This window comes from Anthonomus grandis, chromosome 1, assembly GCF_022605725.1.
Source record: "Anthonomus grandis grandis chromosome 1, icAntGran1.3, whole genome shotgun sequence".
Classification (NCBI taxonomy): Eukaryota; Metazoa; Arthropoda; class Insecta; order Coleoptera; family Curculionidae; genus Anthonomus; species Anthonomus grandis.
Genome location: NC_065546.1, coordinates 26,147,366 through 26,172,903, shown reverse-complemented (window position 1 = coordinate 26,172,903; position 25,538 = coordinate 26,147,366). Strand labels below are relative to the sequence as shown.

The 25,538-nt window shown below is 31.5% G+C and overlaps 1 protein-coding gene across 7 annotated transcripts in view; it reads left to right on the top strand.

The window, feature by feature from the left end:
• LOC126743543 (uncharacterized) overlaps positions 1-25,538 on the top strand; it is a 245,398-nt gene that overhangs the window by 204,713 nt on the left and 15,147 nt on the right. The window contains exon 9 of one of the 7 annotated variants that reach the window (XM_050450692.1): positions 19,213-19,298. The exons of the other annotated variants lie outside the window; for them this stretch is intronic. Coding sequence (XP_050306649.1) covers positions 19,213-19,260 — 48 coding nt within the window. The 3' untranslated portion in view covers positions 19,261-19,298. The remainder of the gene's footprint in view (positions 1-19,212; positions 19,299-25,538) is intronic. 7 annotated transcript variants of the gene reach the window in all.

Below are 25,538 nucleotides of genomic sequence, written 5' to 3'. Positions count from 1 at the left end.
CAAGCCGTCTACGTATTAGAATTAAATATAAATTTCTTAACTTACCACTACTAGCACAATATCACTAAAATGAAGATCAAAAAAAGTCGATAATTACAAATAAGGCACCTCGAAAACCACAATAAAAACAATCACCAACCACCACCAAACACGCAAATCGCAAGAAAAATAAAAACTAAAATGGTTGACCTTCCTTTATAAATCATTAAATATCATTATCTGCATTATCGTGTTATACAATCCACTCTGCATATAATACCGTTGCTGCCATCTGTTGGCGAGGCGTGCCATTATTTTCGTGAAATTAGAGTTTATTAAGGAGTGACCAGACCCCGGCTTGCTCGCAGTGATGTTTAGCAAGCGCTTGAAGATGGGTAGGTTAGCCTCGAATCAAGTATTGGAATTTTACGCGGACACGAAAGATAAAAATTTATGTTGTTTTTCAACGTGCTCATAATCGCAAGTCAAAAAAACAACTTCAATATGCTCAAATCTTAAATACCTTTAGTGAAAACTAAATACAATATTATAAAATAAAATGAAAAATAACTCTTAAACAAAATAATAATTCTAATTAAATGGATTATTTAATAAGGTGTTTAAATACACCTCCTTGTTGGGATTCACAGTATCCAAACCTGTCGTAAAATTCTCTACGTACCTACATTGGCTAACATTTCAGGTGTAATGGACCTAGAAATATTAATAATTCTAAGTCGCAATTCGTTCAAATTAACGGCTCTTTCATGTCGGTGTTGGTAAAGAATTTCCGTCAAAGAGCCCCATAAGAAGTACTCGAAAGGCGTCAGATCTGGAGATCGCGGAGGCCATTGTATGGTACCTCTTGTGGAAATAAACCGTTCAGGAAAAATGTTTGTTAAATAGTCCTACACTTGTCTAGCGTTGTGAGCGTGACATCCGTCTTGTTGAAACCAAATTTCCTCAAAATTAACATCCAAGTTTCGTACAGCGGGTATAATATTTTGTTGCAATAAAAGTAAATATCTCTCAGAGTTTAAGGTACCATCAATGAAAAAAGGCCCTACAATGTGATTGGCTAAAATACTAGCCCAAACATTTACCTTTTGCGGGTATTGAGTTCGTAATAGTACACTCAAATGTAGATTTTCCCGAGACCAATATCTCACGACTGAAGAATTTTGTCGACCTAGAAGAGAAAAAGATGACTCGTCTATAAATAAAATATTACTTGTGAAGTCGTCATTTTGATCATTTTTTTCTCTTAAGGTTTCACAAAACTCCAAGCGTTTTATTTGATCTTCTGGAAAAATTTCGTGAGTGTTTTTAATTTTATAGGCTTTGTACTTATTTCTTTTCAAAATATCACGCATTGTACGACTTGGAATATCAAGTTCTTCAGAAATTTGGGAGCTAGAACAAGGTTCACTTACTTCCACAAAAGCACACACCTTGACCTCCTTTTCAATCCTAGCGTCAGGTGTTCGACGAGGTTCCTGATCGCCACTAGAACATTTTGCACACCGATTTACACATCCCGACTACTCAAACTTATGCCAGATATTATAAATTATTTTAGCAGTAGGAACTTGCTGATCAGGATATGCAAATATAAAACGGCCGACAACTTCTTCTGCACTATCCGCATGACAATACCATTTAATGATCTTAATCTTTTGATCAAAAAGATTTTCTTTTCTCACTAAAACCATTTTTATTTTATTACTGTATCCGCCTTCATACCAAAGGTTGAAATAAATTGTAAACATGATCGGCTAACACGTACATAGGTATGCGAGGAATTGCAACCGAACTTTAACCGGACTGATAAGCGCAACGACGACGCGATAGCCGCCCAGGGTGAAGCCAAGTTTTTCTCGCTCTAGTCCGTCTCCTTCTTACGCATTATGCAAAAATCATATTCATAATTTTTCAACCGCAAAACGTGTAAAAATTTCTTTAAAAAAAAATTTACGACAGGTTCGGATACTGTGAAGCCCAACAAGGAGGTGTATTTGAACACCATATTAAATAATCCATTTAGTTAGAATTATAAGAGTTATTTTTCATTTTATTTTAGAATATTGTATTTAGCTTTCACCAAAGGTTTTTAAGATTTGAGCATATTAAAGTTGTCTTTTTGACTTGCGATTATGAGCACGTTAAAAAAGAACATAAATTTTTACCTTTGTGTCCGCGTAAAATTCCAATACTTGATTCGAGGCTAACCTACCCATCTCCAAGCGCTTGCTAAACATCACTGCGAGCAAGCCGAAATTAAATTCACATTGCGAGCGGTACGGAGAATCGGCGTCGCTATCGGTGGGAGGTTACCGATGCAGTCGTTCTCTGTCTACTCTCTATCTATTAGGTCTAATACATTAAAACTCAATCCGTAAGATTCAACTCGCCAAACGTGTATATATTCTACACAGATATGATACACCATTAAGATCCCTCCTAACATACGTGATCTGAAACAGAAGGAAAACCATTATCGGATGAGGAAAGTAAATAATAATATGGGATATTGTTTCATATTTTTGTTGGTTGAATAGCATTAAGATCTGCCATTGATTTTACCTTGCAGGTCAATTTCGCCAATTTTAAATTTTCATGAATACTAAGCATATATTAATTATTTGTTTATTTTGTTCGAGTCATAAGAATCAAGAGTGATAACAATGTTAATGTCAACAATCTGAAAGTTTTTCTTCATAAATCACTGTTGCTAAACTATGGCCTCAAGTTATAAGTTGCTCCATGGCTGCAAATCACTCAAACCAATGTTGATACCAGATAGTACCTAGTAGTTAAACCCAGCATGTCAACACCAAGGTACATAACAGATAAGTGCATACCTTAAAATCTGGGGAAAACTGACAATTCTATTTTTAATAGATTTATTTTTTATCTGGTCATAAAGTATGACAGATAGTTTCGCTTAATGCAGATGTGAAAAGGTAAACCTTATGTTGGCCTAATTTTTTTTGTAGTTACTAGTATTTGCTAGGACAGCTTAGTTGCTGATTCACTAAGTAGGCCTAAGAGTTTATAGGGCTCCCTGTCTTTTTTTGTGTTAAATAAACCCCAGAAAATGCCTCATTCCACCTTTGGTAAGTTAGCACATGTCACATTCCTAAGTCATTTTCGTATTTTTCCATTTAAATAATTTCTTATTTGCATGCTTTTCAGTTTAATTCAAAAGAACATCAATGCATTCAACTTTTCAGAGAGCAATTTAATAAAGTTTAACTTACCCACAAATATGCCAAAACTGACAGCCATGCCGAACCTCATGTGTGGTCCCCAGTTTTAGGCCTGAAATGGTCACAGATTTTAAATTCAATTTGGCAAAATTGTTTATATAGCCACCATCATTTGATTTAAAATTGGGAACTGATTTGTAGTGGTTAAGTCTATTAGTATGGACAAACACAATTTAGGTAAATTGAACAAACATAAGACATTACAGGTTCTGGGATTTTATGGGAAATGAAAACATAGAAAAGAAAGAGACAAACCACGAATTGTTGAGCAGAACTATTATAACCGAATTCGATTTATATTTCAAAAAAAAATCATTGCATTTACGGATTTATTTAGAACCTTAATTCAGTCATTGTTTTACTTAAATATGTGACAAACTCGTTTCATTTTGAATATGTTTTAACTAGGCAGCTTAATCAAGGTCTCCCAGAGAATTTATTTTCTGTGACAAGAAATAGCTGTAGATACAAAGCAAATTCAAGTGTTCAGCAGTTTCGAAATGTAATGTAATGTAATATTACTATTAGATTGTAAGAGAGATGTAAAACTTTTCACAAGTGGATCATAGTCAGACCAGTGAAGTTTATTTCATTTCAGATATTGGAGTCAATAAAATTGTAAATTATTGTTTTGAATTTGCATATACAAGCAATATAAGTAGTTTCACTTCTTCACGTAAGTTTGGAAACCTGTTCTAATATAATGTTTCTGGATATTTCGCAAAAATCTTAATAGAGAAAATGAAATGTGAAAACAATTGTGAATATTTTTTGAAAAAGGATAAATCAGAATAAGTGATAAGAAAGAAATATTCCAAATTCATAAAAATTACTAAATCAAATAATGTATTTTCTCTAATAAGATCATCAGACCAGTTTTTAAATTTATGTCAAAACAATAAAATAGTTTAATGAATTCGTAATTAGTTTATTATAATAGTATATTTATAATAAAATGTATAAAATATTATAAGATAAAACAAAAATAAATATACTAAACTTATGTTCATGGCAAATTGATAAAAATGTACAGTTATTAATTAAGATTCAAACAAAAACATTATAATCATGAATTACAAACCACTTACAAAGCCTATAGAAATCAATTAAATAAACTAATAAATATAACAAAGTATATATTTTACAAAAACAAAATAAATAGTAACAAGAATGAGATAAAAAGTATATAAAATTATAAATAAATAACCTGTGGAGGCAAGAACATAAAAAGCAGCACATTGATTATTAAGGATGAACAAGACCAACCTTTTAACGATCCTCTGGCAAATATTTACAACAATGATGTCAGTACAGAATTAGAAAAAGAAATAAAAGTTCAACTTATCAATGTCTCAACTTATCAATGTTTTTAAAACCAGTGTCAGTCAAAAAACTTATATCATCCATATCATTAAAATCAGATAGTAGTCCAGGTATAAACGGCATAACCAGCAGAAGAATAAATATAATTTACCCTATTATTGTTTTACCCTTACAATACATAGCCGCTGTTACTATGTGCAGTCAAAAGTACCCAATTCATTGAAACCGCCTACTATTTTGTTTCAGTTTTCAGACGTATACAAACGATCAATGGTGCCTAAAAATCGCAAATTTGTAGAATCGACGCCGAATATTAGAATCAAGGAAGATCTCACAAAAGTGCGACAAAGTCTGCTTCGTTCCGCTATAAATTAGTTTAGTGCAAAAAGTGCGTGGTGCCTTAATGGCAATGGCAACGGTAAAAGTGTTATCGGAGTCTCTGAAACATGGCTACATAGTGTATATAAGTGATGATCTAATTAGTTTACCAGACTATAATTTTGTGAGACAGGACAGAAATTCTAGGAGTGGTGGCGTAGGCTTATACATAAAGAAAAATATCAAATACTCTATTATACTACAAGAAAGTACCGAATTTATTGCGCACATCTATGTTAAGTTGTTCTTGGACGACGATATCTTCGTGTTAGGAAATATATATAGACCACCTTTATCCAATATTAACAATTTTTTTAATTATTATGATGAAAAATTGACAGAATTATTTTCAAGCAACGATTCACTTTTTTGCTTTGGGAATTTTGATATTAACCGAATATTTACAGATATCTGATCATAACCTAATCTTTTATAATATTCAATCAAAACAGAAAAATATAAAACAATTATACAGTCTTAAATTTAGACGTCTTAACCTAATTAATAAAGAACTCTTAACGCGACCTTGAAAACATTTTCTGGAACATTTTTTATGAATTAAATAACCCCAATGAAAAGGTAAATTTCCTTACTTCAAGTTCATTAAGACTGTTTGACAAACATGCCCCTCTCGTCAGTATCAATGGCAAAACCAAACCATCCATACTCACCATGATAAGCTTACAACAGATAATATTCGTATAGGATAAAACTTCACAATAAAGCTCTTAATAGATTCCGAGCCACTAAAAACCCCAATCACACGGGTTTACTATAAAAAACTTCGTAATTTTAGACCATCTGCCATAAGAGCTGAAAAAAAGCTTATCTGAATATCGTCTTTAAGCAAGTTACCATTAAGAAATGGCAAGAACTTAAAAAAAGAAATATAATAAAAAATACACCCAACTATATTCCAGAACATATGTCCAATGTACATGAATTAAATAATTATTTTTCATCGATGAACACCAATAATTAAAACATACACAATGAAACGTGTTAGTCGTACACGTAATTTAGTAACGTATTAGACCTGACGACAGATTAAGAAAATCAAATCAAGTGTCTCACTATTGGTCAAGAATCTTTAATTGGTTTTACGGTAAATGATATAAAAAAATGTACTGATAATAAAATCGAACTGAAAGATCAAATAAAACTTTAAGAATTACTTAATAACTATAGAGGCTGTTTTGCTACAAATTTAACTGGAGTAGGGCGAACAAATATCACAAAAATGTTTCATAATTTAACTGATGACATACCTGTCACTTAGAAACCATATCGTTTACCATTTTGCGAAAGGGATACAGTTAGGGAAATAGTAAATGGCTTATTAGAGAGATAAAATAATACGTGAATCTTCTTCTCTCTATGCGAGTCCTATCCTACTAGTACGCAAAAAGAACGGTGAAACTCACACGTGTGTCGATTACATGGCCATGGAATAGAAAAACAGTCAAAGACAAATATCCGTTACCACGAATCGATGATTTATTGGATAATTTAAAAGGATGTAATTATTTTACGAGTTTAGACTTAACGTCAGGTTATCACCAAATACCCATAGAGGAAAATTCAATCCATTAAACAGCTTTCGTTACACCAGAGGTTCATTATGAATATATGACCATACCCTTCGGACTTGTTAATGCGCCAGCAGTGTTTCAACGAGCAATTAATAAAATTCTTGGGTCAATTAGGTATGCCTCGGCCATGGCTTACATGGATGATATTCTGCTGCCTTCTCAGGATATATCTGGTGGGCTTGCACAATTAGAAAAAGTTCTAAAATTGATGCAAGACGCAGGTATGACATTGAGATTTGATAAGTGTAAATTTTCAATGTCGAAAATAAGTTATTTAGGTCACGAAATTTTTCAAGAAGGGTTTAAGCCTAAAGAAGAGAAAATATAAGCGGTTACAAATTTTCCAGAGCCTACCGATGTTTATTCTATTAGACAATTTTTATGTTTGGCTAGCTATTTTAGGTAATATGTTAAGGGATTTGCTCTTATTCAAAACCACTAACAAACCTTACAAAGAAAAATTCAGTATTTATTTGGGGCGATAAACAATAACGCGTTTTTAATGAATTAAAACAAAAATTAACAACTAAACCAATTTTAGCCATATACGATAGAAATGCGGTAACAGAGTTACATGCTAGTAAATGGGGCATAGGTGGGATTTTACTGCAGAAACATAATGATGGAGAATTAAAGCCAGTACATTACTTTAGCAGAGCAACGACGAAAGAAGAACAAGTTTACCATTCTTACGAACTGGCAACTCTGGCGGTTGTTTGCTCATTGAAAAAGTTTAGAGTTTACCTTGTTGGTATTACTTTAAAGTTGTCACCGATTGCAATGCACTAAGAACAACGTTAGTGAAGCGAGACTTTATTCCTCGTATAGGTAGATGGTAGCTGAGTACGCAGGAATTTGATTTTTCCATTGAGTATAGACCTGGGACAAAAACGAATCATGTAGATGCTCTTAGCCGCAACCCATTACCATTGGTGCCGAAATTGAGGTTTTATCTGTAAACGTCACAGAAGACGACTGGGTTCTAGCTGCACAATTACAGGACAAACACTGTAAAAATATACATGAAATATTATCAAGGCCACCTATCAATTCTAATGACAGACAAATTCACAAGGAATACGTGAGTGATGGAATTATTATTGAACATCTACTTTTTAAAAAAGGAATAAATTTAATTCAAAATAAATTCTACACAAATTTGACCATCGATTAACTACAACTTTATTCGTCGAAAATTAATAGATGAGTGATTTTATATAATGCAATTTTTATGAAGCCTAATAATATTAAAATGCTTATTTTGTTAATTCAGGAATATTTATAATAATAATAATTATGTATGGGGTCAACTGAGGTTCTTGGCCTGGTTGCATCACATAACTCGTGCTAAAGAAAAACCGAGTTTATAAAAAGACTATCGCAGGGCATCGCTGGGTGATACCTAAATCAGCACGAAGACGAATACTTATCTATTATCATGACGACGCCGGTCATTTTGCCGTTGATAAAACTTTAGATATCTTGTCAAAACGTTATTGGTTTTCATCCATGAGAAATTACGTAAAGAATTATGTAAGTGTCTTTCGTATTTAGTTTTTTGGCAAATTTCGCAGAGGTTAACATACATTTTGACGTCATTTTCTAAATTTGGCCAGTAGAAGTTTTTCTTAAGTGATATAATATTTTCTTGAATACCTCGGTGGGAAGTTTTGGTCTCGTGATAATATTTAATCTTTAATTGTTGGTCTTCTACGTCTGTTATGTCTTCTAGTAGGGTATTGGATATGTAAAGGTTGAACGAATTATTTTTAAAGTATTTTTGAAAAACTCTGATTATAAGTGGCTCAAGAGATTTATTTATGAAATGTAGGCAGTATGTAGTTTTGGGTATAAAATGTTCTTTAATAATGTCACAGAGATCTTTTTCAAATGGATCATTTTTCAAAAATATAATCGTTCTTTGTTTGTCAAAAATAAATTCTTTTTGAACTTTTTGAAAGTATGGGGCACCAATAATGGGATGTTCTATGTTAGAGTGTTTAGTTTCTAGGTTGGTAGAGGGTTGTGCTGGTCGTATTATTATGTCAGAAATTATGTTTATTTTTTCGTTGTCTGGTTCTGGTTCATTACAAAGAGTGTTCAGAATTTCATCAAATTCTTCAGGCGGTAATTGGAGAATTTCATCTGGGTCGAAGTTGGGTAAAATTGACATTTGATCGTCTTCAATGGGGTTAATTTGTATGCGGGATAGACAATCGGAATTAGAATTTTGTGTTCCTTTTTTATATACGATTTCATAGTCGTATTCTTGGAGTTTTAATCGCCATCGAATAAGTTTAGAATAGGGTTCTTTAACAGAAAATAACCATTGTAATGGTTTATGATCTGTAACAATTTTGAAACGGGTCCCATAAAGATAGGGGCGGAAATATTTTGTTGCCCAGACTATAGCAAGAAGTTCACGTTCGATGGTGCTATAGTTTGTTTCTGCCGGATTTAGGGTGCGTGAAGCAAATGCGATTGGCAAATCGTTGCCAATGGGGCCCCGGGACAAAATTCCACTGATAGCGACGTTTGAAGCGTCCGTGAACTACTTTTCCAAGTGAATCAGGATAAAATTCTAGGACGATACTTTCGTTGCTATGATTTCGAAATTCCAAAGGGACAGTGCCATTTTAAACTTTTAAAAGGGATCCTGGGATTTCATAATTTTGGCCAGTGTGTAGATGAGGAATGTATAATTCGGTTTCATCAGGAATATCAGTATATATGTTTTTTATTATTATAGATAAGGGTGGTATTTCTATTTTTTGTAAGTCAAAGTTGTCTCTGTAATAAATAGGTATTTCTGTCGTATCATTTTTTAAAAGCCTATTTGTTATATCAATGTTAAGACCTAGTTTACGTAAATCTCTCATACCTATTATTCCATCGAAATAGTCGTGAAAACTATATAAAATTACTTCAAGTTCATTATTAATATTAAATTCATGTAAAAGGAGGACTTTTGCTTTATTTTGGGTGTTGGTATTGCCGGTACAAGTTACTAAAGTGTGTTTACAAGGAAAAATTAATTATGGAAAATATTCTTCTGCTAAAGATGGTCTGATTAAGGATGTGTGGCTACCCGTGTCAATAAGAAGTTTGGCTGGGGGATTCTGAAGTTGAATATAGGGCAGGGAGTTGACTTGAAAACTATTTAGATTTAGGGCGGATTTTCGTTTAGAGGGCTTTTGGGAAAATTTTGTAAATCTTGGGAATTTTCGTAATTTTCAAAATATTCATTCTCTTCGTAGTATTCAGGGGTTTCGAAAGAGTCTTGATATTCTTGTTCTTCACGGAAATTTTCATATTCTTGTTGGGATTGAATATGGCTATCTGCTAGATATGCTAAGTCGGTAAATGGGTATGGCTTTTGATTTTGGAATGTTAAACTTAGATTTCTGGGATATTGCCTTTGTGGATTGCGGCTTTGAATTGAACGCATGTGAACGTCTGTGTTTCTACTTATTGCAGACGGCATTCTACTTGTTGTAGACATTGGGGATGGGGGGCTGGTTAATTTATTTGAATTTTCTTTAGAAAATACATTTTTCGGCTTGCCAAAAACTTGTTCGTTAGCGGGGAAAGGTTGACGTACGGGTTGGGGTTGAATATTTATAGGTTGGCTTGGAAATGGTTGTTTAAATATTGCACCTATATTATTTGAAAACTGGGGTTGAATGTTGTTATTTGGCATTGGAAAGGGATTTTGAAAAGAATATTGATTTTGTGGAGGAACAAAAGATTGTTGAATTGGTGGGGGCATATGGCTGAAATTTTGGCGATTATTTCTTTGGGGAGATGTTCTATTTTGTGGTGTATTATAAATTTCTTGTCGTGGAATGAAACTACGAGCATTTATTTGCTGTTCGATAAGTGAATGGTTTAGAACAATTGAACTTGCGTCATCAATATTTTGGGGATTGTGTAACATTAAAATTGTTCGAAGCTCGCTAGGAGAGTTAGACATTAAAACAGTAACAGTTTTTAATTCAGTTTGCTCCATTAAAGCGTCTTTTGTACCTTGAGTTAGGGAATCATCAGCAGCGATTTTTAAGGAAATGCGAGATTTTAAAATTTTTAATCTTTCTATAAAATCTAAAATAAGCTCTTTTCTAGATCGAGTTAAAAAATTTAACTGTTGAGAAAGTACTTGACGGTTTATTCTATCGCCAAATTTTTGTCTTAAGGCGTCTTTTATTTTAGGCCAGGTCGTTAGATCCGGTATACAAAGTAAAAAATCGCCTGCATCTTCGGTTAATTTAGAACGTATTGAAGCAAAAACAAATTCTTTGAGAGATTCATCTACAGTGCCTATATAATATCTATTATAAAATTTGTCTACACTTGAAATAAAAAATTCTAGATGATCACTATTGCCTGTAAATGTTTTAAGAGTATGAGCAATCTCTTTTGCTGCTGTAAGGGTAGTCATATTTAATGAATTTGGTTCTAACGTTAAATTTGTTAAATTTACGTTTCTTAAAGAAATATTTGAAAGGTTTTGTGTAAGATTATCAATTTCACTATTTGACATTAAAATGTAACTAATGTAAACGAATTATCGCACTTTTAGTAAATTTAAAGTATACTTAATAATAAATTGCAAAAATTAAAAAAATAAATTCAAAATATCCACACAACAATTATCATAAAATTAAATGGGAGTGGAAAGGAAAACTCACTTACGATTTTACTTCTCGCAACTGTGGTCTTCTTGCCTTGGGTTGGTTTCAATGCCTCAACAAACAGTTAAAACTGACGATTTCTTGGCTTCAGCAACGTTTTCTTGGACTGCTTGCACAACCAGGAATCTTTGAGACACCTACATGAACGACTGCGCCAGTGATGGAATTATTATTGAACATCTACTTTTTAAAAAAGGAATAAATTTAATTCAAAATAAATTCTACACAAATTTGACCATCGATTAACTACAACTTTATTCGTCGAAAATTAATAGATGAGTGATTTTATATAATGCAATTTTTATGGAGTCTAATAATATTAAAATGCTTATTTTGTTAATTCAGGAATATTTATATTAATAATAATTATGTATGGGGTAAACTGAGGTTCTTGGCCTGGTTGCATCACATAACGCGTGCTAAAGAAAAACCGCGTTTATAAAAAGACTATCGCAGGGCATCGCTGGGTGATACCTAAATCAGCACGAAGACGAATACTTATCTATTATCATGACGACGCCGGTCATTTTGCCGTTGATAAAACTTTAGATATCTTGTCAAAACGTTATTGGTTTCCATCCATGAGAAATTATGTAAAGAATTATGTAAGTTCATGTTTGGGTTGCATGTATAATAAAAAGCCTTCAGGTAAAACGCCAGGTAGTTTTCAATATGTCGAGAAGAAACCAATACCAATGGATACCCTTCATCTTGCCCACTTGGGTTCATTTGTAAAAAGTAAAAAAGGAAACAGTTATTTGATTGTAGGTGTAGACGCTTAGAACATTGAAAGGCTAGAAGTAGCATGCCGTGGAACTATGGGCAGGTTTGTTTGCTTGCAACATCTCTGATGCAATGATGCCAAATGCTTATAGAGAAATGGCAAAAATCACTTTATAATATCATAAAAATTTTCAGTTGTTTCCGAAGGCTCAAAACAATACTACTGCTCCCCTTTAATAAAATATCAAGCATTTTTTTTTAAATAAATTTGATAAGATACCCTATATGTGAAGTCAATATACGTTAAATAAATGAAAATAAAGTACGAAGAAACGAGAAAACAGTAATGGCAACGCCGCTCGATCGCATTGTTGTTGTCACCGATACAAGCACTCTCTACCAGTGACAAATATTGACCTGATAAATGTTTATTAATTATTATAGAGTTTGAGTATAAGTAATATTACCATTTATGAGCTATTTATGTGTTTTTTTAACGGACTTCGTTAGAGAAATGTCCTAATAAAAGGCAGCATTTTTGTCAAAGCATTTTTATGGAAATTAAATATTTTATTAATATAATATTATAGATTTCTAAATAAATCATGTTTTAAGACACAAATTTTTAACATTTTGCAAAATTTGATTGTTATTGTTATATTGGACAAAACTCAGTTTTACATCACTTACTTTATATCACATAATATATACTTCTATGATGCTGACTTTTTCAAAGGGACAGTATTGCTTCAGCGGAAAGAATTAAAACTACAAGGATATTTAAATTGTGAAGGAGTTGCAGGTTTTTTATAGGTTATAGGATTTTTATTATGAGTATTTAGCCTGTATGGTATTAGTACAATGGTTTCGAGACATTTAACAGTGACCTATATAATACCTAATACCAATTATTATATCATATTAATTTATACTAAAAAACAAAGCTTACCTAAGATTAAAGACTATGTACAATAGATTAGATTAGATAGTTTATTAGTAGTAATATACAAACAAGTACTTTTACAATTTAAATAAAATATGTAGTACGTTGGCGTTTTTCGAAAATCATGTTATTATTTCTTAAGTCTTTTAATAATGACTTGAGACATCTAATTCAATTTCTTTGGGGCAAATTTGTTTGTTGCAATCTTCGAATTTTAATTTTTAGTTCTTTATTTTGTTTCCATAATTTGGTGACAAGTGATTTAGCTTTTGAAACGGTGGAATCATCAAGTGTTTAGGTCCTCAGGATATCATTTTGATTTTACCCTAGAATAATATACATAAAAATATAGTATTACCAAAATTAAAAAGAAAAAATTAAAAAAAATGTATTATGATAAACCAATTGATCAATAAAATGTATGTTATTATAAAGAATCTTTGTAATATCATACATTTGATTAATTGCAATTAATTAAGCAAATATAACACAATAAAATACTATATCACTTTTAAATAAGATATATAAAATAGGATGATACATGGCATAAAACTAGTAGTCTCTTTTGAGTGTATTTTTACCTTTTCCTTGGCAAAAGACCAATCCAAGAAAACCATCCAAGACGTTTTTAAACAAAAACGGCTTGGATGAGAAATAGTAATTATTGACCTAGACCCCACGGTAACTATAAATCTCAGATGCAGTTATTGTTGATGATGAATGATCAGATCTGTAATTATACAAAATTTGGTGTATCAAGAATATTAATCTATTTTAATTATCCATACTTGTAATATACCTATATTAGCTTCACTGTTTGTACTATATACCATTTTGGAAGCTAAAGAAGTTTTTGCACGCTTCAGGAAAACTACCCCTGCAGCTTTGAAGGGTAAATCACTTGGTAAATTAACTGGATTATCGGTATCAGAAATCCTAGTAAAAAAATAGTTTTACACGCATACCTAATTTAATAAGTATTAGGTATAAATAAAGCTTATATGAGTAGCACGAATACTTTTTGTGGCAATTTTTTTATACTAGAAAAATATATTTAAAAAAAAATTACCTTTGAGGTAGAGCTAATTTTTTTAATAAAGTCTGGCTACTGATAATATTATTTTCCTTATATAAGAAATCACTTCTAAGGATGTGATCTGAACAAACAAATATGTTCTTTTTAATTTGTTGATTTCCAATAATGAAATCCATTGTTCCCTTTGGGCATATATTAGGCAATCTATAATAAGTATTTGATATTTAATCAAAAAGCAAAAAAATTTACAGTAATAAATTAATATCTGGTGCCAATTACTATATATATTATAGTAAGTTGCAATATGGTAAAACAAAAAAAAATTATCGAGCAAATGTTAGCGAAAGACAAAATTAACGTTATACATAGATATCAATATCTAAATAAATTTTAAAATTCTTTAAAGGCAATAAAAAATTAGTAATTTCATCTATCTACCTAATGTTTATATTAAAAAAACATAACTATATATAGATAGGTACATGGGTATTATGCCTTCTTTCTGCCAAAACAACAAAAAAAACATAAAATCCTGTAATAAAACCAGGGACAAAATTCTAGTTTTATATTTTTAATAGCCTATTGATAGATGAATATGTTCAAAAAAATATTTAGATTTAAAAATATAAATATTTTGGTATTCTACGCACACTTTCACATTCAAGTTTTTATTAGGTTTATATCTTTATAAGATCCCCTATTCTACGTTTATGATGATGGTAACCCCATGATGTGATGTTATGAAAGTATCGGTACTTACTTGTGAAAAGATCGGCCTGAATCACTTTTTTATCATGATGTGGCACAAACGACACAAGTTTTTGCCATCCTAGCAATTAAAAAAAACACTAAAATGTGGCCTTTTTCCCTTTTAAACCAAAAATTAAAGAAAATACACAAATCCGGAAAATAAACAAAAAGCCGTTTGACAGATGACACTACGCGTATGGCTCAGGCGCTTAAGCTCCGGTGTTGTCGCTTCAAATTTTTTAGAAGCAGTTTTTGGGATAAGAATGTTAATGATTTTGTTTTTTTTTGTTTAAGGATATTATATTTATTCTTAAAATAGGTTAATTGTAGTATTTATACTTTTTATTTTAAATGTTTCTATAAAATGCAACACAAATAAGTTAAATTAACGTAATAATTAACGGTTGTTAAAATATAGCTAAAAATTTCCTCCGTTGGTAATTTGCGTCGACTTGACAACAGAGAATCGGCAAATATGTTTGTAATCAAAACACCCCTCTCGCCCCTGTGCACATGTTGGACTCAAACAAAGTTGTTGTTTACTAATTCTAGCCTTTCAATGTTCTAAGCGTAGACGCGTTTACAAAATTTGTGTTTTTAAAAGCGGTGCCTAACACGAAAGCTGGACCAGTTAGAAAATGGTTAAGGGAGATTATCGAAACATTCGGTGTACCCCAAAGAATCATTTGTGACAGAGGGACTACTCTTACCAGTCGAGAATTTTCAGTTTTTTGCTCTGGAATAGGTCTAAAACGTGTGTTGTGTGCAACAGCTACTCCTCGAGCCAACGGGCAAGTTGAAAGGTATAACAGGACAATCCTTTCATCGTTAAGGGCTAGCATATCACATGAACAAAATTGGGAAAAGTCCCTAATTGTCAGATGGGGCATCAATATAGCGGTAAGCTCGGTCACCGGGAAATCGCCTTATGAGCTATTTCTTGGTTATCAGCCACGTGGTATTGATGACGCTTATCTTACAGCGGAGGTTTGTGACGACGAAGAACCCGTTGACCTGCCGACTGTGAGAGCGGAAGCATCAACAAAGTTTGCTGAAAGTCAGTAATAAATCAAAAGGAGTTGTACAACCAAAGACATGCCGGCATAAAAACGTTTACTGTAGGACAACAAGTCATTGTCCAAAGAACAACAAAGTGCTCAAATGATGGACAGAGCAAGAAACTCGAACCACGTTATCAAGGGCCCTTCACTCTAACGGCAGTGTTAGATAACGATCGATACGTGGTTGAGGATCTAGCGGGTGCAGAACGCTGTAAAACTGCATATAAAGAGATACGTATCTCTGATAAATTAAATTTTTTTCTACAGTTGTTAGTTGTAACGAGTCTGACAGTGACTGCGAGAATTAACAACTGTGGAGAGAAATAGTTTACAATTGTTGTTTTTTTATTTTTTTGTTATAGGTAATGCCTACGTAAGAAAAGAGAGTTTTCATGAGGGCGCGAAGATAATCAGCGATGGCCGACTGTAATCTACGGAATAGTACCCGGCCCAAAATGAGACCCAACCTTAGGCTAGGACGTGATATGAATACTATTGAGCCTCCGAACAACGGTGGGAATCTACCCACATCTGTTATCCAGCTGTTTTGACAAACTTTAGATCTGCTAGAATGTTTTTTAAAAAGGAAAAGCCTAGCAGTCTGGAATATATATTTGTTGTGACCACTTGTGTCTTATTTATAAAATTTTTGTCGTTTACAATAGCACCAACAAGGAAAAACAAAGTTTATGATGGCTCTCTTAAGACAGATAGTCGTATTTTAAATTTAAAGGTGTCATCGACGTATAGGCAAGAAAAAGTGATCGCAATAACGTATTCATTTTAAAAATAATTTTATTAGTTATTTTTCAAATATCGCCAGAAAAAATTTAAAATTATTTTGTGAAGTTTCAGTTTTTCCCAAAATGTAGGTAGGAAAGTACTTGGAATTTATAATATTTTATTATAAAAGGAAACTATATTGCGCAACTTTTTTCGTATCTTCTACGGTTTCCGAGATCCTCCTAGATGCTGATTCTCATTTTGGATATCCTGTATAACGGTAATGTGGGGTAATTAAGAATTTGCCTGTATCGCAACTTAAAATGTGGCCTATTTTCCATATTTTATCGAGTTCCATTAACATCCTCACTCAAAACCCCTGTAATTTCTTTTTTCTAGTTTAATATTTCTAATTTTTTAAGGTATTTATTTTTCAATATTTTTCATCCAAAAAAGGCATACTTTAAACATCTCACTACACAGTTACTGCACAGTTTTTCAAATATTGAATCATGGGTTGATAATAAAATGCAGTTCTTACACAGATTATTGACTAAGGAGTTATATTACTATATATATTAAGTCTTCATGAATTATTTCAACTGTCCTTTATATTTACGTGAAATCTACTTATATCTTAAAATTTATCTCAAATATTTTTTGTATATTAGTTTTTAGTAAATTAAGAGCAACAGGCTTTTTATTTAAAAACTTGACCCTTTTCAACCAAATGGAGAAAACAACATATTTGTTGTTGAATTATAACTTGTAATAAACTTTTTTGGTACTTTTTATATATATATTTTGTATTAATTTTTGTCTTAAAATTGGTATGTAATTATTCATAAAATGTAATGTGTAAGAAATTTTAACATGTCTCCACCCTTAAGTACACTCATTACTTGACCACCTAAATGACACCACTGTGTTCGTTGTAAGTTAAAAAAAAATAAAACCATATAGTTGGCAGCATCACCTGTCTTAAAAAAATAATCAACACGGCCGCGTAGCCGGAGATTCCAGCGTCGTTGAAAACCTCATTCAAAGAAGACAAAAGCTAATTCCAAGTAGGTTAAATAAATCGTTCCTAGATTTGCCGCTTCGTGGCAGCACCACACGGTGAACGAAACTAAACGGCAATCGATAGTCGACCGGGTACATTTTAAAACACAGGATTGCGTATCGTCCCAAATATTCAATCAACGCTCAAAGTTGTTGTATACTGATTCTAGTCTTTCCATGTCATTTTCAGGTTCGAGATTTTGTCTCTCGTCATAGCTCGTAGTAGAAAAACAGCATCTGCAAACACCTTTACAAACAAAAATCTGGAGAGGTCATATCGGTTGAGTTTTCTTAGCAAAATATAAGAAAAAAAACCTCACAGAATGAAATAAATATTGGTCAATTTATTTTTTATTTGGTTCCGATCACACCTTCTAGTTTGTTTAGCGATCCGTTACAGTTTACTTTTTGTGCTTTTTTATTATTCATCCATCCTTAACAGCTGGTTTATTTAAGTGTTATCCAAGATGGAAGCCTTTCTAAATAAATTCCTATTAAATTAAAATATTCCAACCTACAAATAATCTTGATAATTGACCTCAAGGTCAAGACAATAAGAGTTATTTTAGCATTTCTGCTGGACCCACAAGCTAAAGTATTTTTAAAATGTTTAATTTTAACAGAAATATTAACAAACATGTAGAAAGCAGTTCTTTGTAATTTGACCCTTATTTCAGCCGTTCGGGCTTATAATAACAAAGTTTGAAATATTATTTTAAAAGTAAAATTTCCTTTGGCTTTTTTTTAAAAGCGCTACAAAAATAGGGATTCTAATTTTAAAAAAATACTCTGACTTTGGGCTGACCTTAAGCTGAAAATGACCTGCACAGATGCATGTCTCCCTATTTCGGGAACAGCTTTCAATCTCCAACTATTGTATCCCTCTTACTTTTGAGCAATTTGGATAAATGTATTAAAATGGCCATGTGATATATACCGCTGAGCTGAATATGCTAAAAGAAGCTGAAAATATAGCTAGGCCTTTATACAATTATTGGAGCAGATTGTTTAATTATAATAACTCGACTAGGATTTTCTAACTCGTCACCTGCACCAAATATTCAAAGTGTAAACTCATTTTAAATATAAAATCACTTATAAATAAACAAAACATATAGTTAGTAAAAATATAAACAAATTGTAGAGATCAAGTACGAACGTTAGCTTTACTTTTCTTTAAACTGGTTAAACTTGGTTCTAGAGACTTAGAAAATTAAGTTTCTCGATCCACGAAATAGTTAGATATCATCAGTAATCTCATAGCATCATGTTCAAACTTAATTTGTAATCTTCTTGTTTATGATATAAACGTTGTTGTATTCATAAGTGTAATTAATAGCACATATTTCTAAACTACGTGGAGAAATCTAAGCCTTTATGTGATATATGATGTCTTTTTAGAGCGGCCTAAATTATACGACTAAAAAATTTTTATTTTAAAAGCAATATTTTTTTTACTATCTTATCGTTAATCTAAAAAGCTTTATCTTTTAATAATAAGTGCTAGCCATATCTCTAATGTAATGGTTTCGGAATAATTTATTTGTAGAATTTTGTATACAAAAGCTTTATTTTTCAATAAATGCCGTTTTCTTTTATTTATTTTGTACGGGATTATATCGAGTGGAATATACATTATGCATTGTTAATGTTAACTTAAGGCTTAATTATATTATTTCTAGATTCAATTATCCTGGTTGCTCCGCGTTTTATTAGGAGGCGATACGTAAATTAGGTCTCTAGTACAGTCAATCTGGCATCCAAAAAGGTGTGTAAGGTAAAAAAATCATGCAGCAGTTATTTTTTGTCAGTCGTTAGTGGTCTATAAGAAAAGCTTGAAAACAAAAACGTATATACCCCCTTATCGCTTTTATAAATCTAATTTTTAGGCTAAAGTTATACATATAAATATGTATAGATTAAAGAAGCAAATTTACCTTAATTTTGCTAAATTATTAAAAATTAACCAGGTATAAATAAAATTCTCTACATCCAGACTTAATAAGTCCCGAGAGTCATATTGATTTTTTTTTATATCTTTTTGAAACAATTTACAATTAAATTAGTAAGGCTGATTTATAGGTTTAGGGACAAAAAATGCCAAAATATAATATAATAAAATCAGATCAAATAAAAAAAGAAGAGTCCTAACAACAACAAAATTTAAAAAAACTCTAGTCACCTGAATTGGGTATATCTCTTAAGACGACTTGAAAATTATAAAGCACCAAAAAACCACAGTCTAACATGTTGAAATCTATATACTTTGAAAAAAAGACAGAACAATAAAATCCATCCAAAAAAGGTAATTAGGTATAATGCACAACAACTCTATTAGTTTTTTAGTTAAATGCAGCTAAATAAGAATATAAAGCAAACGCTCTGAAGTAATTCATTAAATTCCTTCTAAATTAATCAAATTCAGATAGGTTTATAAGTTATGATAGCCTCCAGAACCTTATTTTGGCCAGATAAGCTATAGATATAATATGGTTAAGAATTAAATTTAAAACATAAAAATTATTAATTAAATTATAATTAAAATAAATATTTTAAGACTAATTAAGAGATAAATTAATGTTAAAGAAACTGAAATTAAACAATTAAGGTGAAAGCTTAAAATAAAAGTAAGTGGACGCATATGCAAAGGTTCCAACATAAAAATTAAACTTGCTTCAAAAAAACTTTTTATCTTCAATAAGAAGATTAAAGTACTATTGCTAATACTTGTTATACATTAAGTAATTATTGTAATTCGAACTCGAAATTATTAGTCGCTGCGAGTTGCGCAGCAAATTGCACATTTGGTATTTAACGCTGGTAGTGTCAGGAAACAAATGACGATTCTCAGAACTCGTGTATATAGGGTGGACCAAAAATGAGCTACGACTATTAATTTAATTTTTTTTAAATTGAAACACTAATTTTTTTGTTTTATTTTTTGATTCTGTATAAAATTTAAAGTATATTTTGTATATTTCCTATACATAAACTCAATAGTTATTAAGAAATTTGCAATTAAATGTTTTATAAATAACCATGAATTTTTGGAACAGTTTATGAAAGAAAAAACAAAACAAGAAAATAAATGTTTAAATTGTTGACCATTAACTTCCTAACAGTAACCAAGCCGATATTCGAATTCTTGTAATACTTTACTTATTGTTTGAGGCCGGATTTGTTGTATTTCGGCTCTAATTCTATTTTTTAATTCTTCTAATATTTCCGGTTAATCAAAATAAACTTTAGATTTTAGATAACTAATAAGAGTTTTCACCATTTGGATAAAGTGCAATTAAACTAGGTACTATCTGATTTGGAAGCAACTTTAAAGATTTTTCAGAGGTAAGTGCGTCCTCAATAAAATAGGGACCCACAATTGACATGCCCACAATTCCTGGCAACTTCTTAAGAAATTGTCTTTCCATACTCCAGTGTGCATTTTCTGGTGCCCAACAATGAAAATTTTGCCTATGTACAGAACCATTAAAAAAAACTTGCCTCGTCAGAAAAAAACAATCTTACTTAAAAATTGTGGGTTTGCATTAAATTTATTCATCTTTGTTTCGTAAAACTCTATTCTGCGGATGTGCTCATTTTCAATAAGCTCCTGAATTAAATGAATTTTATGTGGATGCCATTTATTTCTATGCAAAATATCTAATTGTCTGTTTTCTGGAAGCGTGGGAAGGTCCGGGTCATATTTATAATAATAATAATAATAATAATAATAATAATAATAATAATAATAATAATAATAATAATAATAATAATAATAATAATGTCTAATGTCTTATATTACCAAAAGTTACAAACATTTGTAAATAATTTACAAATCAATTTATTAACTAAGTATGCCTAAGTGGCGCAGTCTAGCTGTATTAGCTACTCTACTGAACCACATACGCACACAGTAAATGAGTTAAAGACAACTAGCGTGATAAAAATAAAAGAAGTATCTTAATTAAAATTACAGAGAAGAGTTAAAAAAAAATAAAGAGAATAAAAAAAATAAAAAAAATAGAAAACAACATTATTCAAAGCACAAAGAATGGAGATCCAATTAAAAATTTGAATTTAAAAAGTCTAAGATTTGATATATTATAAAGTTTAAAAAAAATATATATTAATGACTATCTAGGCGGGAATATACAACCACTATCTTGCAAGTCCAAAAGGTAGATTTTTAACTTTAGTTTACACAACTGAACATTTTTTAAATTCATTGTCTTGAGATCCATTTTAAGCCAGTTTAAAGCAGTATACAATAAAGAAATGTGATCAAATTTGCGCATGCTATACTCGTATATAAGTCGAACACAAGAATTTTGCACTTTTTGTATCCTATATTTACTACTAACATCTAAACAAAATCCGTATATATAATCACAATAATTAAAATTAGACAGAACAAGTGACTCGCATAACATTTTTCTTAAATTAATATTTAAAACATGTCTATTACTATAAAGTATTTTTAATGCCATATAAGACTTCTGAATAAGTTTCTTGACATGTTCTCTAAATCTAAGTTCACTATCCAATATCAATCCCAAATTCTTAGCAGAGTCGACAAATGATAATTTATTATCATCTAAAAAAATATTTAGACTATTCTTTAAAGAAAATGCTTTTTTTTATTGCCAAATATCATAAGATGTGATTTAACACGATTCATTTTTAAATTATGCTGTTTACAAAGATCACTCAAGGTATGTAAGTCTTCATTGACAAATTTTTCAAAAACCGCAGAATCATTAGCTTTAAAAGAACAATAAATTTGGGTATCATCTGCAAATGCCTATATTTTACAATATTTAGTTGCTTTAAGAATATCAGATGTGTAAACCAAAAATAATAGTGGGCCTAAAATTGAACACCTGATAAAATTTTTACTTCTTCTGAATAAGTATTATCTGAATTAATTTTCTGAAACCTGTTATTCAAATATGATTTAATAATTGAGGATGAATGGAAATCAAACCCATAAAACTGTAATTTAGATACAAGAAGCCGATGATTGATTGTATCAAACGCCTTAGAAAAATCTAAGTATCTAAAGTACAAGCAGGCTATTCTTTTGCTTGTCTGAGGCGCGGAATAAGTCATCAGTGACATTGGCCAAAGCTACTGAGGTACTAAACCCCTTTCTAAACCCACATTGACTGCTGGGAATAATATTATTTGAAATAAAATAATTGTATATTTGGTTATAAAGAAACCTTTCAAATATCTTTGATAGAGTTGGCAACAAACTTATAAGTCGAAGGTCGTTAAAGTCAGTGGGGTTAAGAACTTTGGGCAAAGGCTTGGCAATAGATACCTTCCATTGATTAGGAAAATAATTTATTTCCAAGCAGCAATTTATTATGTGCGTGATATATTTATCAATGAAAGGACTACAATATTTTACCATTAAAGGAGAGATTTCATCTACACCACTTGCATTTATTTTTATGTTATTTAAGATATTATTAATATCAGAAACTTTTGCCAATCTAAAAATAAAATAAAAGTTCTCATTAAATTTATTGCTTTCATAGAAATCATTTTTTTCGTCACAACATGATGCATTTTGAAGTAATAAAGTTTTTTATATCTTCTGGATTCAATAGTGGTTTAGGAATCACATTATACAGGCGCGATCTTACATTCAGATCACGAACAGCATTCCAAAGTTGACGATGGTTATTTCTATTGCACAATAAATTCAGCTAATTTTTTTTCTCTCTTCTTATAGCTGATAAAGTTATATTCCTTAATCGTTTGTAATTTGTCCAATCATCCGGCAACTTAGATTTTTTAAATTTTGGAAGTTCACTTTTTCTTTGAGACATAAGGATTTTTATATTTTCGCTTAACCATGGAGCTTTAGGTTTAGTTATTCTTACTTCGCGCAGTGGGGCATGGGTATCAAACAAATTAATCAATATACAATTAAAAATTTCAATTTTTCTGTCTATATTATTTTCGTAAAGTATATTATCCCAAGGCTTAAGAAGCATGTCATTCTTAAAAGATATAAAATTAAAATTCCTAAAGCTCCTATATTTTATTATTTTTGGAATTGTAGCAGGTTTGATTAAATTTATCTCGCCATAAATAAGTTTGTGATCTGTAATCAAATCCGCATTAATAACACCATGTTTCCTTACCAAAGAAGTATTGGTTACAAAAATCAAGTCAATTAAGGAATTTTTAGCTTGAGAGATTCTGGTTGGTTCTTGTATAATTTGGGTCATATTATAATTTTCGAAAAGAGGCGTAAGTGGGTTATTCAAATTAAATAAATCAATATTAAAGTCCCCTAAACAAAAAATGTCCTAGACTGTTGGATAGATAAAAGAAAGTATATTATCAAAATCCGATGTTAGGCCATTAAAATTCAGTAAAGGTGGTTTATAAAATACACAGAACCCATAAAATTTATTTTTAATTTTTACATTAAAGACTAGATATTCAAACAGTGGATTAATAGCGAAATCAAAGGCTATCACCTGTACACTTAGAGATGATTTTATATAAGCTCCCACACCTCCACCTCTACCTAGTCGATCTTTTCTAAGAAGCCGATAATTGGGTATACCAAAAGAAAGAGAACTATCATGTGTGGAGAGCCATATCTGAGACAACACGATTATATCAAAATTATTTGCTAAAATAATATTTTGAAATTCATGAAATCCTGTATAAAGCGACCGAACGTTTAAATATACTATTCTAAGGTTTTTGTTAGTCATAATAAGTAGTGTGAAAACTTTATATAAACAAATACCATCTATAAATCGACCATAACATACAAATACTCATTAACCACTTAAAACTTAGTATCTATTATAAAATTATCCGAATAAAAAGAATTCAACTAAAATTTTACGTAGAACAAAATATTCACCAACACAACTTTAAAATAACACATATGTACACCCATAACTAAAATTCTAATAATTCTAAATTACAAATCCATGAATCACGATTTTTTAAAACACCATCTTATGTACTAAATCAATTTTTTTTTAAAGTCTGTCGAGTAACAGGTCTCTCAACCGTTTTACTGCCGCCCGATGCAGCATTCAACTGAAGGTTATTTTTTGTGCTATATCACTTATACCAGTAGATGCGGATGTAGCATTTGTATTCTCTCGTTCGTTTTCGTACGACGGGTTTAGAGTAGTCACAGTAATCTTGGTGCGTATTTTAGATCTAATATTGCCATCTCTGTCAGCACTGTTAGCACTTTTTTTTTTTTTTTAATGGTACACACAAGCACAAGAGGCAAGTCCTATGTCACTCTTGGAGTGGTGCTTGCGCGAAGATATTTGTGGGCATTTATCTTAAATCGCTGCAGGTTGTATGCATCGGGAAATATGTGAGGTGGAAGCCCGTTCCACAAAGAAGATGTTCTGCAGATGAATGAGTCCCGATACAGCGACGTCCTTGGGGTAGGCAGGTGGACTCGATGTTGATGAGCCGCAATTGCTAGACGCGTCCTTCTTGTCGGAACAGCCCTGGGTGGAATCAGGCCTGCCAGCTCAGAGGAGCACTTACCGTGATAATAACGGTAGAATAAACAGAGATCAGCCACCTTTCTCCTGTGCTCCAGACTATCCAGACTCTTTGTCAGTTCTGGTTTGTCGATAAGACGAATAGCTCTCTTCTGTATAGAATCTAGCAGCTTTAAACTATGCTTGGGTGCAGAGCTTCAGACATGCGAGCAATACTCGAGGGAAGGGCGTATTTGAGCCTTATAAAGAGTCAGCAGCTGTTCTGGTGTATACAGTTTTTTTTTTAGCACTGTTAGCACTGTTATCAAAGTCCAAATTCAATAAAGCTATGTTGGGAGTAGCCGGAGCGCTCATAGATTTACGAGGAGGGGGAGGAGAAAACACCTTATTACAAATTTCCTGGACTTGTTTACTTATAAGTTGTTCATAAGTAAAGCATTCTCCACCAACATAAAGCTTATTTTCTTGGATCGGAGCAACCAAATTTTTTTTTTCGCCTCTTT